Here is an 18,937-nt window from a genome sequence, read left to right on the forward strand (position 1 = left end):
TCTTCTGGTTCATGTATTTGAGATTTTCCTTTTTTTGAATGGATTATATCCGTATTTTGCCGACAGTCAACCCACAAATGTCTTGGCTGTTCAGGTGGCAACAAATGAGAGCTCTGCCGGAGAAAGAAAGTGGCAGGAGAGAGTAAGAGAAAGAGAGCCCAACCATGCGCTGTGCAGACAAAGTAGGGAGAAAATTTCCCTTTATTTCTTTATGTTTGGTTTTCATTGAAAAATATAGTTTTTGAAAGGTTTTTTTAAGATATTAAAATATGAAAACATAGTATTCAATTATACTTTTTATTTAGATTTATAGTTAATTAACTATATTTAAATTTAAACTCTATAATAACCATAGTAAATAACAAATAAGTAACTACCTTTATGCGGGTAATAAACATTACGCAAAATTAACATTAACACCTCATTTGAATAAATTTAGTCAGGGGTTGTACGAGAATACGCATACCTGGCTAATGGTCGCACATTTAAAGCGCCATAAAAAGCCCCAGAGGGCAGATAGAAAAGCCTGGCATTGACCATGTCTAAGACAAATGGCAAACTGTCCGCTTATAATTGACCACAAGCGGTTTGAGACACGGCAGAATGGCTGGGGAAACACATTATCGTTGTGGTGGTCGTTCAAGTAGAATGGACAATTATTATTAACTGCAATAAATTTCACGCACGCACAATTTACATGCACTCAAAAAAATGGGCTTGGTAACAGGATAATACTGGAAAGTTTTCTATTAAATGGTTTCAGAAGCTCCTAGCTGAGAGAACATACATCAAATTTTTATCCTTTGACAATAGATACCAAGAATGTTCTGTCATAATCTTTATTTCAAGTGTATGGTATAAAAACACTCGAGCGTATCGCAGGAAACGATCTATAGGGGTCAAAGGACACATGGTCAGGATGGTCAGAACACGTACAACTCATTTAAGTGCAACATAATTGTCTGTGTCCAGGTTTTGGGCCAGCTCCCACCTGAAGACTCAGGTTCTTGGTGGTAATTGCCACCGCAGGGACTGGGTGGCACTTGTCAATGGCAATTATCTAGAGTGGGTTAAACAGAACTTCTATAAGAATGACAGAGTGACGGGCGGACTGACCCATCAGTAGTACCCCCAACGCCCACTCAATAAATCGATCGCTGTTGTTGTATTTTGTTGCCATTAGCGTGTTGTTTAATTGAATTGTAGCAATTAAAGTGCTTCAATTGGTTTTAATCGGAAATTGTGCTCATTGTTCTGAGTACAATAGTAATGGCCTGGCACACACGAACTCGGTTGTGGACTAAGATATATGTATATGTATAGTAGACATTAGGGTTTAGTAAACTCCATGGCAGACTCATATATGAGCCCGGCTCATTAACGCTGACATTCACAAACGGCAGAAAGGAAATGTGCAATAAATGGGACCTAAGCCTCCGGCAATCAGTGACAACAACCCGGTAGTGGCACAAAAGTTGTCGCAGCGGGTTAATCGCACCAGCCACAGTTGGGGGTTAAGCCAGAAATGAGTTCTCTTCTGTCAATGGGGTCTGTGGGGAAATGTTAAGGTTTTAGCTATTGCTTAGATTGTTTTAATTATTTGACGGTTATAATTTTGAAGGCAATAAACCTATGAGCTTTATAGTTAGCTTGAAATTAAGATTTCCAATAAAATGTTGTCATGGACTTAGAATTTATTTAAATCCTAGTTGTTTTCTTCCTATTTTTAATCTAAATTTTTCAAAAAAGTACAAAAATCCGTTACGTAGAAAACTTTTAGTGTTGCATAACTAATAAGCATTTATTAATATATCGATATGATATCGCCGATATCATACTGACGTATTAGCTCTAGAAATTTTGAAGGCACGACACAAATTTTTTTTTCACTTAGCCTCACACAGCAGGGAAAAGCGAGGACTCCAAGAAGGAAGACTTTCTTTGTGCTGTCGTCTTCTGATGGCAGGGAAATGCCCACATGGAAGTGCGTGCTAGTCGGAGATGGTGGCACTGGGAAGACCACATTCGTCAAACGCCACCTCACAGGCAAGTATGGGAAAAAATACATTGCCACTCAGGGCGTAGACGTGCACCCACATGTTGGTGCACCCCTGGAATCGTGGCCCCGTACACTTCTACGTCTGGGATACTGCTGGCCAGGAGAAGATTGGGATCATCGTGAGGGTTACTACATCCTGGGCCAAGACGCACTCTTCTCTTTGATGTGACCTCGCGCGTCAGCTTCAAATGGAACCGTGACCTGACCCGGGTTGTCGACAATATGCCCATCGATCTTCGTGGCAACAAGGTGGACATCGTGGACCGAAAATACGACTAAAACAGTCGGGAATGTGGTCTTCCATCGTAATATGAAAACACCATATTACGAACGTTTCTAGCAAGCTGCAATGGGAATCGAATTGCAGATTGTTGCCATGCCGGTACTGCTTCCATCAGATATCCAGGTGCACAAGAATCTCTACAGGAAGGATCTGTGGAGCCGCAATCGCCTTACCCGACGAAGACGACGACAGAAGGTATTTATAGATATCAGTTTATTATAAGTTAATGTATACTTACTTTTTTCTTTTATTTTCAGAGAATTAACAGAAAGTCTCTTTCCATTTCCCGAGTATATTTCCTGATAAAAAAGTACAAGAACATAAATAAATTTACCGTGATTTTTAAAAACACTTCTGACAATTTTTTTTACAAAAAATTTAGGAATATACAAATAAATTTCGAAATTGCTTAGAGTTTGTTGGAAGCCAGATACGAAATGAATGCAGTTAAATATTTTGGAGATAAGATAAGTTTTCAAAACGGATAACGCTAAAAGTAAGCCTACTTTTTGGAATTAGTTTTTAAAAAGCAATATCTTGTTATAGTATTATTTCTTGTACATATATAGAATGTAGAGTACTTTATATCTACAATATTGTATTAGATATTATAGATTAGCAAAAAATGTAAACTCCAAACCCAAAAACAATCCAAAGCAGAAGCAGAAGCAAGCTCAACAGGCTGTTTCTTTATTTTTGTCCAACCCCCATATTCTGTGGAAGGGGGATGACAGTATCTCATGGAGAATTTCCCCAGAAGCCGAGTGCTGTACGCTCTCAGTCTGCAATGCTCCCCGTAATATTGGGGCGCTTTGCAGGGAGAGCTGATGTTTTCATTGCCTGACACAACATTATTATTGGTTCAGTCCGCGACGAACTCTCAACGAGGGCGGTTGTATCGCACAGATAGAATATCCCCCAGATATATCCGCCGCTCGGGCACACATATCGGCATCGCATTTGTTGAGCTTGTGCTGCTACCACGCGCGCCAAAAGTCCAAAAAGTGAAGAAACCAAAAATAAATATGTGAGTGGAAAAGGCAAGACGTGTGTGTTGAATGTGCATTTATTTTAGGCATCGGCCCGAAGGCAAATGTGAAGTGTAAGCGACAAAAAGAATACAAAGTTAAATAAATTATATTAAAACAGAAATAGCCCAACGCCGGCGTTGGTAGAGCGAGATAGGGCCTGAATTAGCACGCAACATTTGACGAAATGAGAGCGACACCGAAAACCGAGTTTCTGGCCCACTGGCCGTCGCTACCGTGGCTGCTTCTTTTCTTCTTTTTGGGATTGACTCTGGGATACGTCCCCTCGGAGGCGGATGCTGCCGTCGGTGCTTATGGGGCCTCCTTCATCTCAAATCCGGCCATCTATGCCTACAGTGTCGAGGCCAATGAGCAACAGCAGCCGGGGCTGGGGCAGGAACAGGAGCAGCAACCGGAACAGAAATTGCAACAACAACTGGACCGGGACAACGACATCAAGTTTGCCACATCAAACGGCAATCTGAATTCTAATTCGAATCTGAATCGTAATTACTACTTCACCGATGCCAACAGTGTCGACGAGCCCAATCAAGGTCTGGATGCCAATTCGAATCCCGATCCGACACCCTCACTGGCCACGCCCCCAGCCACTCAGCCCGTTCCCCAGACGGGCTGCACCCTGGACCGGTTGGCCGTCTACAAGGTGGTGCTCCATACCTACTGGACTCGCGAACTGTTTCCCAAACACTATCCGGACTGGCGACCCACAGCTCAGTGGACCAAGACATTAGGTAATTAATGCTATTGAATAAATATAGAGATTGAAAAATAATGCCAGCATAGAAGAAACAATCATCTCTCTAAAAATATTTGCTTTCCATTTCAATGATGTTTCCATAATTTTTCAAAAATAGTCCAAGCATATTGGCCTAGTTTTCCGGCCAAAAACAATGTTTACCCACTCTCTGTTTATTACTCAATCATGGCCAGGACGATAAGGATCTCATAATTTGTGCCAGCACAGCAAACAACAACAAAGGCCAGAGACTAATTTGTCACAATCCCTTTCTCTTACTAACACTCCTTTCCCTGGTCCCACTTTCCCTCGACATATACATATCCTCTATATATATATATCGCTCAACAATTTGTCAGACATGCATGTATAGAAAATAAATCGAAAAGCAATTTCGCAGCAAGTTGGCTAAACATTTTCGGTTCGTTTTGGTATTTTGGGTTAAGTCGTTGGGGGAGAGGCGTTTGGAAAATGCCTTTGGCCGCATTGGCATGTCGCTTGTCTTATCAATGTTTTTGCAGATTTAGCTGTCGATTTATAGCAAACACACACACACACACCCATATATGAGTCTCAAGGATATTCAGACGACCCAGTGAGACAAGTAAATCTGACAGCTAAACAACCAAGGCATAGCCCACATGCCACATGCAGGGGCAAATAAAAAAGGATAAGCAGGAAGCAGGAAGCAGAAAAGCGGCAGGAAGAGGAGCCTAAGAAATGCGATTTGTACGTGCTTATGCGCGATGTGCTGGTCTCAGCTCAAAACAAGAAATTGGATAAAGTTGTTCACTATACTATATATAAATATATACATATATTGAGAGACCAGGAAAAGAAAGGACCTGCCACACCGATTCGATTCTCATCCTTCTATCCTACTTCTTGATTTGTGATGTTTTGATTTTTCAGCTTCAGTCCGAAAATTGGCCATTGGATCGGTAATTCTTTGTACAAAAATGGTTAAAAGTTAAAAGACTTTTTGTTTAACTTTCTCATCAGAATATTTAAGCCTGCTCTCTACTATATTTTGGTTTTAAACTTTATCTCCGGCTTCATTTTCTTTCCATTTTTTTGGTTCTGGTGTTGTTTATAGTGTCGTCTGGGTTATTTATAGGTTGGCCTCTTGTGGCAGGCACTGTGCCACAGTGCGTATGCGTGATTTATGTAAGCTCCGCACTTGTGTTTATACTCATATAATATATCGCAAAAGAAGTTCTACTTTATCGTACCTACTCTAAGGTTGCATTATCCTTTTGTTGTTCTAGCACTTTAGATTCTTCTCGCAGAATTTGTTTTACAAAAAGGAGGAAGTATCCAAGATGATGCATTTTCCTCAGCTTTTTATGAAATTATAAATTGATGAAGCAGGAGATTGGCGCCAGAAACCATCTGGATATAGTGCATAAAGCTTGTTTTAAATTTTAGAGAACTCTTTTTTACTTTATCCTTAGCAAAGTTATAAACTATTAAAAGTTATAGAAAATTTCAAACACGTTTAATATAAAATCCTGCCCGGGGCCTCAATATCCTTTTCAGTATTCCGGCTACTCTTGTCACTGGCGTCTCAACTCGTTTTCCCCTGATAGCCGTTTAGTCCTGGCCAGCGGCACAACAGTAGCTAGTCCTCTGGTCCGATACTGAGTCCTGGCTCAATCCGGAATGCCATTTGGCATTAAAATTCAAGCAGCAGCAAGGAGGGGCGGCAAATGGAAGCCAAAATAGACTAGAAAAAAAGCTTAGCAATGCACTTCGACTTCGGGGCAACCTCGGGCGGCGGCATGGGAGTTGGGCGGTGGGCAGTGGGCAGTGGGGGCGTGGCGGTCCAAAGGGCAACGGCTTCCTGCCTGTCATATCCTGTTTATATATAATTTTCAGTGCGCAACTCTAACATCCGTTACATTTCAACTGGTGGGGGCGGTTGCAATGCAAAAAGGGACACAAAAAAACTAGGAAAGAATGGAGTAAAAAAGGATATATATACTCGGGTCCCTTTGTTTTTGCTGTCGAAGAAGGTTTGCAGAGCAAAATTTATTATGAATGTTCAAAAACAAGCAGTGACAGCAATTGCAGCGTGGGAAATGCATTGCTGGCTCTTCTTTTGTGCCAAGTCGCCCCCAGTGTCCTTCCTCGTCACAACTCATTTTCAGATCGTAGTCCCCAATTCCCCTTCTCATCGCACAGCCCATCCGCCTTCGCTCTCGAGTCCTTCCTCGAGTTGTTAAATTTAATTTGCCGCTGCCGCTGCCGCTGGTACTGGTACTGCCCCTGCCACTGCCCCAGCGACTCTTGTCGCTGTTTTTATCGCAAATTGAAACCGAAATAAAGTTTGAAACCTCCTGCTGAATATTTGTTTTAGTCCAGGCATTTTTTTCAGAGCGCAGTTCGTTTTTGGTGCCTTGTCACAGTTTTTGCTAGCCGTGTCGAAGTGAAAGGAAACACACTGGAACTAGCACTGGCACTGGCGCTGGCCAAAGGAATCATTTCTGCAAAAGTTTCTTTGAATTTTTTACTCTAGTCCTGGCCGTCCTGGTGGCCGTCTCTGTTTTTGCCATTTTTATTGCTTGTCGAGGTTTTTGTCGAGTCAATTCTCGAGCGTTTTGCAAGCCAAAATGAAATGTTGCACTCTGGTAAGTTGCATTTCAAATGCTCGACACGAAAAACGGCCTCGAAGCACGGAAAAAAATAGTATTGTTTTCTGAAATTAATATCCAACAAATGAGAGAAGAGCAAGCTAGGCCTTGGACTTTTTTTATTCATGTTTTTAAATACTATTGTATTTTCAAAATTCTATTAATTTTTATTAACATTTTCTCTCAGTTATCCCACTAAGGGCTTATCTGCAGCATTCACTTGTTTAGGTTGATGGCTTTTACTGGTTAGATTGCCAAAATTAATTGCAGTACAAATATACAGGGGAGGTTGATTGAATTTCGGAGTAGGAGGAGGTGGAGAAGGACCTTCCACACTGCCTTATTGATCGCCTGTCGTCTGGAATTCCCAATCAACCCCCAAAAAAACCGACTTTGGTTTGCAATTTGTGTTGCATAAGTCTCTGGCCATTGTCCTTCCTTATCCGCGTTAATTGCCACGTCCATTGTGGCAATTATCCTGCCCGCTGCCGCTGCCTCCATGGCCCATTTATTTTTTGCCCTCTCGTGGGGCATGAGGGAATGTGGCACGCACATTGTAGTTGGTGTTAAATGTTAAATACCTCGGCCTGCGGCTTTCTCACGCCTCGTATTTTATTGTTTTGCTTTCGACCTCTTCGCCGAATGGAAATGAAATGTCTAATTTTTGAATTCCCCAAATAATCGAATAGCAGGCAGCGCATAAATGTATGCTACATACATTTTGCATGAGGACGATGCCTGTCTGACGCATGTTTTATGCATCCTCGCAGACACCTCACATCCTTTTGCTTACGATTTGTTTTTCTTATTTTATTTTCAGCCCGTGTGTGCTCTCTCATAACAAACTTTAAATGTTTGTAATTTTTTACAGGCACCCCGGGGGATATAAACCGAGCCAGACAGAGGGTGAAAATCATGAGGCACATGTTCGGACGGAGAATATCATACATATAATAAAAATGGGAAGCTACAAGCTTAGCATTACTCCCCTGGGAATTTTGAATTGAGGAATATCTTAAGCTAATGGGAAAGGTGGGGACAAGTGATAGGAGATAGTTGAAATATTTTTTTAAAACATGAATGGTCGAGAGCTTGTTTCACCTTCCACAGCTAATCATAAATTCCTTGTAAGTAGCTGAAACTTTTGACCTCTTTTCTGACCCCAAAAGCCGGCTTTTCTTAAAAGATTGTTTTCCTATATGCGGACATTAAGAATTCACATCGCAGACGAAGAAAACATTATGTATTTGTGGAAGCTGTTGCTGACAACGCAATTTCCTTTCTTCTGTACATAAGTACATTAATAATAAATGTAAATTCCCTTATTATTTTTACCTTTTTTTCGCCGTTTTGTTGGGGAGGATGGAAAGGTGAACCGAGTTTTCCGCGCACTTTGAGCCACTTAGTGCCAGCTAAAGCTTGAAGTGTTGTAATTAAAAGCAACCAGTGATCCCCTGTTTTCGTTTTCATTCCGAGTCCGACTCTGACTTTATTTTCCCTCCGATTCAGCTCCAGATTTCCCCCGTGGTTGTAAACCGAGACGCGGCCGCATTCTAACTTCGCTAAAATCACGGCAAACAGAAATTTTCTCGTACTCGTGCGTCTCGTGCTACTCCCCACCCGGCAGTTTTCCATTTTTCCCGCATTTACTTGCATGAATAAATTTTCCGTCCTTGCAGGTCCTTTATGGCTGTCCTGTTTGGAGCTGCCTTTGTACATTTTCGTACATTTTTGTGCCATGTCAAATTCATATCATTATTCATTCATACATGATTAGACAACACGAGAATAGACAAGAAAAGCGAGCTCAGGTCTCGTATTTCATAGAGAGGGAAAGTTTTTCCGACCAGGGTGTTGCCCGGGTGAGGAGTGGATGGCTGGGAATGGATGTGCCTCGGAAAACCAGGGGCCCAGACAGGCGTGGCATTGGCAAATGGAAATTAATGAATGAAATTTGATATAATTTCAGACTGATCCCTGTCCCGAGCTCCGAGGCTTCTTCGGGCTTTTACATGCTACTTTAAAAAAAAACATTTACACAATATTACACAATGCCGGGCACAAATTGCATTTAAACCAATTTTAATTGTTTATTTACCAGGCATTAATTTTGCATTACCAACCTTTCATGCTGCGGTCATATTTTAAATAAATTAATTTAACAACGTATGCTACGTGGATTAAAAACTCGAAATCTGCCAGCCCTGTTTTCGGTTTGTGCTTTAAAAATGGCACATAATTTACCTGTGCTAATTACGATCATTTTTTATCACGATTTGTATTTATTACGTCCATTAAAACTGAATTGAATCAAAAACATTTTGCGGAAATCCGACAGCGATTAATTGAATTTCAATTATCCATAGAAAAGGCCCACACAAATCATTCTAATTAACATAAGCCTAATTGGCGAGATTTTCTTTCTATTTTTATAATTTATTTATTAAATTAATTTGATAACGCTGAACTCTCTTTAAAGGAATGCTTTTATTTTAAATTTGCTGAAAAAATAGATCCAAAGGAATCGCATTATGGGCTTAAAATATTCCAATGGAAAAATGTTGGGAAAAAATGAGTGAAATCAGTTGACTTTTTGTATGAAGATTAATTGTCAAATAATAAAGCGTTTTTTCATTTCCATAGAATACCCTAACAAAGTGAAAGTTACTGAAGGTTATAATATTATTTTATTTAATATATTTTTATGGCTGAAAATCTTGAAGTATATGAGCCTATTCGACCTTAAAAATATGGATTGTTTTTCCTGTCATATCGGAAGGTAATAAAAAAGCCAATTGGAAATTGTGAAATTCCGGTAAAGCGCATTCACTGACCATTTCTCTCATTTACATACAGCTTGCCCTGCCAAAGGCAATATTTATGTCGCATATTTATTTTATTGGAGCTGCATACTTGCATTTGTCAGCATAACTGACTGCAATTTGATTTATGTTTGTTTTCTCATTTTTTTCGCATGTTTTTTTCCCAAACCGATTCCCCACCGAGGCCTGGCCAAACAATTTCTGTAAAAAAATTAAATTTAAATAATGTAAAAAGTAAAGGAGTGCTATGGCTCTGGGAATTGGGGCAGCAAATCGAGATCCTAATTAAGTGTCGGGCATAAATCAAAAGGGCAAAGAAATCCGCTCATTAATAATGCATTTGCATAGAAATGTGTAACCGATATCATCACAAAACCCTTCAACACAAATTTATGGCCTGCACAAACAGCGAGCTGGGAAAAGGACGAGTATCTTGCGGATACTTTTTCGCAGACCGAGTTATGTTTAAATGAATGAGTGTGTGCCTGTGGAAGAGCCAACAGCTAATGGCAGCCTAATTATGCCATCCACAAAGGCGGGTGGGGGCGGAAAAAGGACTGGCCGACTCTGCCTTATAAAAGGGTTTCCTGTCTGGCTCGTAAATTTTCTCTCACTGTCTCCCGCTTACCGGCAACTTTAAGACTCGCACACACCTTTCTGGTCTACATAAATCTTTGCCAGGTGGGTGAACCCAACCCACCAGGAGCGGGAGGCCCCACCACCCCAAAACAGAGTTGTCTCTTTCCAGACAAGCGGCAGACAACATGCGTGGCCTTTTTCCTCCCTCTCCCCGGGAAAAGATTTTCCTTTTTCACGGGCCAAAAAGGAAAAAATTACAGAAACAGAAGCAGAACCAGAACCAGAACCAGAGAAATCGGAAACGCGTCGCACAAAACTTTGTTTGTCTGTATTTATGTCTGGGTAATGTGCCAGGAGTTGTGGGCGCGTCCTTTCAGAGCAGGGCGGGGATTTTGTTTGTGGTGGGCTCGTGAGTGTTTTTACTTTTCCTCCGACTTGTCTGGGCTTCTTTCGGGGTCTTCCCCGACACCCTGACGAATGTGAACAAATTACGCGACGCGGTTTGTGATTTATATCCCTGGAAAATAGGCATTTTAATTTTTGAATTCAACCTTGATGTTGAAAATGACGAATGGCATTATTTAAATTTTAGTCCTAAATTCCTTTGATACAGCATGATGGGGAATCGAACTTGAAATAGTTTAAGGTATTCCGCTCATGGATCGGATTCGAATTGGGAAAGATATAGACATCCTACTGGGCCATATAAGGATATCCTGGATTTTGCATCAGGAAAATTGAAAAAATATCGATGAACATTTTTGTTCCTAGGTTTTGATGCAGAATTGTGGGGAATCGAACTAGAAATCGTTTAAGGGATTCCGATTAAGGATCTGGTGCAAATTGACAAAGGGAAATACCATAGAGTATCCATCGTTCACTATTATCCTTTTCAAAATTTATAAAACGACCCACTCAAGGGTATTCCTATTTGATTTAACAACACGCATGTGTGTTTGTATGTTTTGTTGGCTTTTTGATAACATCTATTTGGCCCTCGGCAAATGGACAAAGCACCGGAGGCCACAATTAAGGACGAGGCCGACAAAAACAGTGGAAAGGAAAAGGAAACAACTGCTAAGATTGGGCAAAATTATGATTGAGACAAATTGTCGGCTACGTGACAAGTCTGCATAAATTCTGTCGCCTTCGTCCTGAGCTTCTGTCAATGATAGATAAAAGTCATTTAATTAAGCAATTTTACGAGTGCGAAGCGGAAACAAAGCCATCAAAAACGAAACTTAACAAGCGGCAGGGAACGAAACGCTATTTTGCGGATAGTGGAAGCAATTTATAAGGATTGCACCCAAGGGAGTGGCCATATTTCTGTTCCTGCCGCAACTTAATGGCAACATCGCAAAGTTTATTTAACATAAGTCGGGGGACGGTGGTGTAGGGGCAAGGATATGGAAAGGATACCGGCAAAAAGATCAAAGCTGTGGTTTATTATACAACTTTTTATTTTTTCTTTATGAACGATCCAATTTTTATGGTCAATCAGGCGTATAATGAGATAAAGTCATTGGTCCGGGTTTCAATGAGATTTTCTGGAGGAGGCGGAAGTTGCGATACCAGATGACCGATAGCTGATAACCGATAGCTGATAGCCCGTGGCGAAATTAACCGTTAGCCAATGCATTCGAAATGAGCCGAGAGGGGGGCGTTGTGGCGGCAAAATGGTCGCCTGCAGGGTGTCAGTCCGTGGAAAATTGTGGAAAAACAAACAGTTTTATCGGCTGGGAAGGTGAGGGTGGCCGGATGCTTGCCCCCGGGGGGCGTGGCACTGCAGGCAATCTGTCGCGACTCGCGACACACACTCCACTTCAAGGGTGTATAAATGCGGCGGCACAACAACAAACAACCTGAAAATAACAATCTTGGGGGCAACTTCAAAGTCTTGAAACTTGAAACCCAATTAAATGAGAGGGAGAGGAATTGTGGAAAAAATTTAATAAAACCCATAAGCTGCTGGAAATAAATATAAGCTCCTGAGAAAGGTTACAGGCTACCTATACGGGGTTGTAGCTTAACCTAATTAGGGTTTGTATTAGGGGTTGTATTTCATCCCACGAATTATGGTTAAATAATGGCCGAAATCCCCCATTCTTGTGGATTTTTTTTGCACTTTCCAAAAATCGTTCTCACTTGAGAAGCTGAAATTGTTTTCCCCACAACATGTGTACACCTGATTTGTGTCTATTAAAAAAAGTTGTTTTGTATTCGGCGAGAGGTGCCGAGGGACATAAAACTCACGTTTGCATATTTAAAATACGCCAAAGTTTCGTCTTTTCCGTTCTGACGACAATGAAACGACGAAGAATACACGAAAAGCTACTTTGAAGCCCCAGAAAATTTGGTAAAGCGTTAAAAAATTTACTCACTTTCGAAGGCCAACACCCTCACCGGATGAGGAACAGAAATAAATGTGAAAAAAAAACTTGGCTAAGCGTAAATAAACCAAATATAAACTTTGGCTGCTGGTTTCGGTATTGCCTGGCAGACAAACTTGCTCTTAACTTGGCTGGAAGGCCATCTATCTCTTTCTCCGGGGGAGATAGCCTGTCTCTTTCCCGGCCGCAGGACAATAACAAAAAACAACGAACTCCCCAAAACATACAACGCGCGGGGGGGCACTTTCTCTAGTCTCTAGTCTCCCGACCAATGTTGTTGCTTTGGTGTGAATAATGTTGCTGTTATTTATGCCTCAATGCGCCACGCCTCGGAAAAAAATAACAAGAACAAAAATAAAATCTAGAAGAAATTGCAATTTCCACGCCCAAGTTTCGGGCACTTTCACTTGACGATGGTCCCTTTTTTGGCCGCAAAGCCGAAGCAACCCCAAAATGTTACTGCTTTTTATTAAAAGTTTCTTACTTGCTGGAAGTCCTCCCATCGCCCATTCCCCATTCCCCATGCCACATACTCCTTGCCCCACTCTCCCTATCCTATATTTCAGCAACAACAATGGGCACATTTTTTTAAGTGTTTTTTATTGTCGCGTTAACCGACCGCAACGACTTATTGGAAGGCCAAGCAGGGGGCGGTAGGCGAAAAGTGGCAAGAGTTGGGCCAACTTTTAGGTAAAGTGTAAATTATTGTTAAGGTCAGAAAGTTGTAAGCAAAGTTCTGGCAAGTAAGTTTAGTTCCTGGCCAGTGCCAGTAACTTTGGCTTAATACCTTTAACTAAGTCCTCGAGCTGCATAATTTTTGTTGCTTCGCTTCTCTCTGCTTTTTTTTGTAGAACATTTAACTTAATTAACAACCCGACCCAGACGGTCCGAAAGTGTTAATAAAAACGCAGCACTAACTTTCAATTAACGTCCGAGTCTATATATAGCCGACTTAAGCGGAGGTTAACCCCCGTAACACCCCGGAATGTGCAATAAACTTTTCTTATTGTTGCTGTTCTTAAAATAAAAATTTATGTGGCACTTTCCTGCAGCTTGGCAGAGAAAGAACACTTTCACTTAAGCTGCCGCACTGACCTCTGCACATCCCTTTGACCCTGCCCTCGTTTTTTTGTTTTGTGTGACATTTGAAATATGTTGGGAGCTGTTTATGAAAGGATCCCTTGGGTTGGCAATTAAGTGAGCAGTCTAGTCTGAACAGACAGCAGCTTTAAATTATATTCAATTACATGGCATTTCTAGGGATTGAAATAAATGTCCTTTTCCTGTTAAAATTGTAAAACCTTTTGTTTTGGCCTTTGCTGCGTTTTATGGCCAACTTCGATTTATTGCTGACAATTGAATTCCTCAGAAATCCTTACAAAGTCAACTGAATCTCCGGGATTCTCGCCTCGGGACCTGGCGGGAGCAGTCATCAAATTTTAATGCCACTCATAATATAAATTTTTTTGCCTTCTGTCTGACTTTAAAGTAAATGTCAAATCAGCAAATATGAAAGTACAGTTTCTGCCAAAGGGAATTGGGTATTAGGAAAAAGTTTTCAAAGGCCAAAGGTTAGGGCCTTTTAAAAAATGTTAGAGATGCCAAAAAATATGATATGACGAAAGTTATAAATTGAAAATTTGTTTCAAATATGTCTTGAAAAGGAGGGGGTTATTTTTTGTACTACTTGGGGTCATGTTTTGTAACGTAATCACAGGTTGAAGGATGGCATCTCTGATATGTAAGGATCTCTTGAGACCCCGAGCATCATATGCCATTTCGCTGTTGCCAGCCCTTTTTTTGTGGCTAACTTTTGAGTGCGGAAGTTCCTCGAGGGTTAAACACACACACATACTCGTACACACAATATAACAAAGGCCCTAAAAAGGGTTGCTCTTATTGTTATCGATGGGCACGGGTGTGTGGGTGTGGGGTGTGTGTTTGGGCTTCCATTGAATTATGTGCACAACATGAAAACAAACAAACAAACAAATAAAATAAGGAGCTGAATTGATTGTTGCATTGCATACTTTCGGGCGCGCAAGCAAGTTCCTTCTCCGCAATTGGAGGATCATAAAAATTTATGTGGACCCTCTTTCATGGAAGAGCCCGGATGATAGGTATATAAATATCAGCAGCACCTTCTTTATAACAGAAACATCCAAAAGGTGCCCTGGGTGGGAGGTAGTTGAGCGTGAAACGTAGAATTTATTATGTTATCGCTTCAGCGATTTACGTTATCGATTTCACAATCAGTATGGAAACAAAAATAACGGAAAATAAAAGCCTGTAACCTTTTGGCAACTTTGATGCTCCCCAGATAATTTTCAGGACCCCCTTTCACTTTGTTTGCCTTGGCATTTGGGTGGCGCCTCGAGGGGGCCATGTGGCTCTCAAATATTGTTATTTGTTTTAAAAATTTAAAGCCAACAAAGCAGTTGACTTTGATTCCAGCTTAGGGCGCCGTACTTATCGGGGCTCTTGAATTTTTAATGAGTCCTCTTAATGGATAAATCGCGCTCTCAGCTCCTCTTTGATGTAGGTCCTGCCAAAGAGTTATCCTCTAAGATATTGATAAGCACTGTCTATTTACTTTCCAAAGAAATTAATTTTACATCCTTTTTGTTTGTTTCCCCTCTCTTTTCAGGTAAGAGCCGTAGTCCTTTAGCTGACCAGATGAGTTGGTATGGGATCCTAGGGGTCTCTGTTTATTTTTAACGCCCCTAGGGGTGCTGGCTGCCGATTCTGTCACTGAATTGATAATAATTGGATTAGCGCATCTCTTTCGAAGAGGAAAGAGTCGGTAAGTGGACGAGACCAGTGTCCTGGAGCAGAGTCCTTCGGTGGAGAGTGTAGCCCAAAAGCCACGCACAGCCCCCCCCCCCCCCACTGGCTGGGAAATATTTTGCAAAATGTTCAGCGCTTGCCATATTTTTCAATATTTCTGTCGAGAGTGGGTGTGGATGCGCTTCAGCAATTTCACATTTTATATGGCATAGCGACCTAAATCGACTTAAGCTCCACCCCCGCCCATGGCGCTGCCTGTATCGTGGCTCACACTTTGTGGCAGCAAGTTTATGCGCCCTAAAGTATTCATCACTTAATTTCCACGTGCCGCTGCCATTTTCAAAATTTATGACTACACTCTGTCGCTATCTATATGTATGTGTGTGTATTATATGTATGGGTTGCCGAACTTGTGCAGAAGGGTGCAAAAAGGAAGAAGAGGGTTAGCCCGGTTTTCGGGCAACATTTTGCCATCTGTCAGCGCCCCCAAATGGAATTATGTCAGCTAATTGAATTTGACGTCGACTTGACATGGATTTATGCACTAATGCAGTTTGGCCGGAGCGGAACCGGCGAAATAATCAAATTTCCACGGAAAATAGTTTTCCTTTTTCGGCTGGAGGGCCAAAGTTTCCTCCATATTGAATAGAAATTGATTGGTGCCGGTTTCCCGATTGAATTCAACTTTAAAGCCGGTTTTAAAACAATATTTATCAATCCCCTTTGATGAGGAAACTGGATCTCAGCTGCTCCATTCTGTCAGACTTTTAAAATGTCATTTATCTTGCGGCTGTCTGCGCTTTTCATAATGATCTTTCATTCGCTTTTTGATTGATTTTGTGGTCAGAACAAAACAATCCCCGGGTCCTCGGTGTTTTTTGTGCAACGCGTACATATCTGTGGCCAAAAATAATGAAGATTTTATGGTTGACGGTTTGTCGAAGCCAAAAGCCTGTGGCAAAATCCGCTCAACATACAACAAAAAAAAGGATACCAACTGGTTGCAATTGAATTGTATATCTGGGTGGGTGGGGAGATCCCACAAATCGTATACAATTATATTTCGGCTGCTATCTGAAATGAACACGAAAATCTATCAGAACGTAACGAATTGTATCCGAACGTGCCTAACTGTTAATGCGGTTATAATACGCCGTTGGATTATCATTGATTATGTGTGGGTGTGTGGGTGTGTGTGTTCCGGGGTGGTGGGTGGCTTGTGTGTGGGTGTTTGAGCGCGTTCAGCCAGACAGAGACAGAACCCCCGAGCTGTGTCCTCCCCCAGCCCGCCATAAAATTTTGTCGAGTGTATAGACATAATTTCAATTTTCATTTGGTATTAATGTCTCTCCAATAACTGTGTCCTGTGCGCTCTGGTGTCTGTGTTTGTGCGCAAATTGCCGCAACGTTGTCTAGGAAATGGATCACAAGGTGGTGGTGGTGGGTCAGTGGATGGTTCAGTGGTTGTGTGTATTCCAAGAACTGGAACTCGTACTCGTACTCGCCCTCGCTTATATATGACTGCAAAATGCGGTATTGGCAAAATCCCAGGAGCGCGCTTTAGTCGATGGCTAGGAAAAACTAGTTACCACTCAGTTAGTCCTGATAGAGGACGAAAAACTTTTGTCATAAGTTGCCGGGTGAGTGGAGGACTGTGGGGGAAAAACAAAAATCCCATTTCATTTTTACGGGCTTCATAAATGTTTTGATAAATGAAATATGCCAGCAAATAAGTTACGGGAGTGATGAAAAATTCATTTTATATCAAAAATCTGTAGAGCACTACCTGAAAAATGTTTGTGCATGGAACTGGAAACAATTTTTGGCGTAATTGGTCCATCTAATATTACAAAAGTTGTTCAGAACCAACTGAAAATATTTTTAGCAATTAATTATGAAATTTGAATCAATTATAAAGCGCTCTTTTGAAATCAAAAACTTTATATCAAACAAAAATTAGTCTCTTGTGTAACTCGAATAATTTGGCCACAAATGCTTTTTAATTAAAAATAAATACAAAGATGTCCTTCGGAAACAGAGGGGATTACAGTCTTAGAGCTGTAAAGTAACCGCACAATTTAAATTTCAAATCAACGAAATATATATGGAGAATAAAAGAGCAGCCTGGGAAAATCTCAACGACAGGCCGTTAAGTAAACCAATCAAAGTGGGGATGTTGTCCTGGCCGCAGACAAAAAAAAAAAAGGAGAAGAGAATTTAATAATAACGCTGGCATTCGCGGAGGAGAATAGGCCATAAAATTCCAGGAAAATGCAAAACACAAACAGATTGAACTGGCCAGCCACATCCGGCCACCAGACATCTCGGCCATCCCAGCAGGGTTTCCCTAGCAGTTCCTCTTGCTTCATGCCCCAATCCAATCCAAGTCGAAAGGAAAGCCAAGCAAGGGAATGGAAAACCCAAGCCCAAAACCGAACCCAGGCTCCCAGCTCTTCTGCTCGCCGTTGCGTGCTTAATTAAATGATCATCATTTGCGCGCAATCAACGCACAAATAAATTTCCAGCCGCCAGTTTGCCAGTTTCCTCGTCCTGACCCAAGGCGTTGTTGTTAGTTGTGTTTGTTTGGCGGGTTTCCGCTTGAAATTATACCCAATAGCCTAGCCAGGACGTCGAGGACGGTCCAGTCCACTTCGCCGTTGTCTTAATTAATTCCTAATTTTCCTTTTCGGCTTTGACTCCTTTTTGCGTATTTAATTGAAAATTTCTTCAAAGAGATTTCTTCCAGCATTCGTTCTCGTATTCATGACCATGCCCATTGTTTTGGCCTGTTTATAGGAGTGAGACAGGGCCTGCTGCCAGCTGTTGGCCATTTGACAGGACGAACGAGGACGATGAGCATTTTATTCATTTGCATATTGCTTTGGCACTTTCTTGCATCTTTTTCGCTCGCTTTCACTCTGCTTTTGTTTTGTTATGGCCGTGTTTATGGGGCCGCCTTACGGGCCGTATTTTATTGGCGCTTTGCCAATTGCTGGCCATAAATTTGATTACTTTTCGGGCCAAGATTACGGCGACTTTCGTCTCGACCCTTGGGCTGTCAATTAGCGTGGCCGAGATGCTAATTAAATTTCGACTGCAGCGTGCATCGGCTCGGAAAACCAATTACAATTTGTAACGCATACGCAACGTGGTCCGATCGTTAAACTCTCCGATTTATAATTGATTTTGCACCTGGCAACCGGTTAATCAATCAATCCCATGTTTAAGTATTTAATGATAATCGACTTTTCAAGCGATTCCCTTACAGAGCCAGATTGTCTGGTTAAATCGTTATAATTCGATTGAAAAAAGACTTTAATTGCATTTGCAGGGCAGTGTTCGTGGCTTATTAAGTGCCAGTTCTGGCTGGTGATGTAATTAACCAGCTTTCATGAAATGAGGTTTCTGTGGAATGCCATACATATCTTTATCTTGAAGTGTTATAAAAAAAAGAAGTTGTCTTTTATGTGTTGTGTTCTAAAATTTCAAGCCACTCGTAAAAATTAAATAGGAACATGCCAAAAAAATCCTAAACAAAACCCCAAAAACATTTTCCAAAGCTAATTTCTGGGATTCTTTTGTTTTTGTGCCAGGTCTTG

General features: G+C 41.3%; 1 protein-coding gene and 1 pseudogene across 1 annotated transcript in view; both read left to right on the forward strand.

Annotated features, from left to right (window-relative positions):
• Positions 1–1,970: 1,970 nt before the first annotated feature.
• Positions 1,971–2,693, forward strand: LOC26513761 (annotated as a pseudogene).
• Positions 2,694–3,170: 477 nt separating this feature from the next.
• LOC6496359 overlaps positions 3,171–18,937 on the forward strand; it is a 45,799-nt gene continuing 30,032 nt past the window's right edge. Inside the window, exon 1 of the mRNA XM_001960724.4 lies at positions 3,171–4,122. Coding sequence (XP_001960760.2) covers positions 3,558–4,122 — 565 coding nt within the window. The 5' untranslated portion in view covers positions 3,171–3,557. The remainder of the gene's footprint in view (positions 4,123–18,937) is intronic.

The sequence above is a fragment of the Drosophila ananassae genome, chromosome 3L (genome assembly GCF_017639315.1).
Source record: "Drosophila ananassae strain 14024-0371.13 chromosome 3L, ASM1763931v2, whole genome shotgun sequence".
NCBI lineage: Eukaryota > Metazoa > Arthropoda > Insecta > Diptera > Drosophilidae > Drosophila > Drosophila ananassae.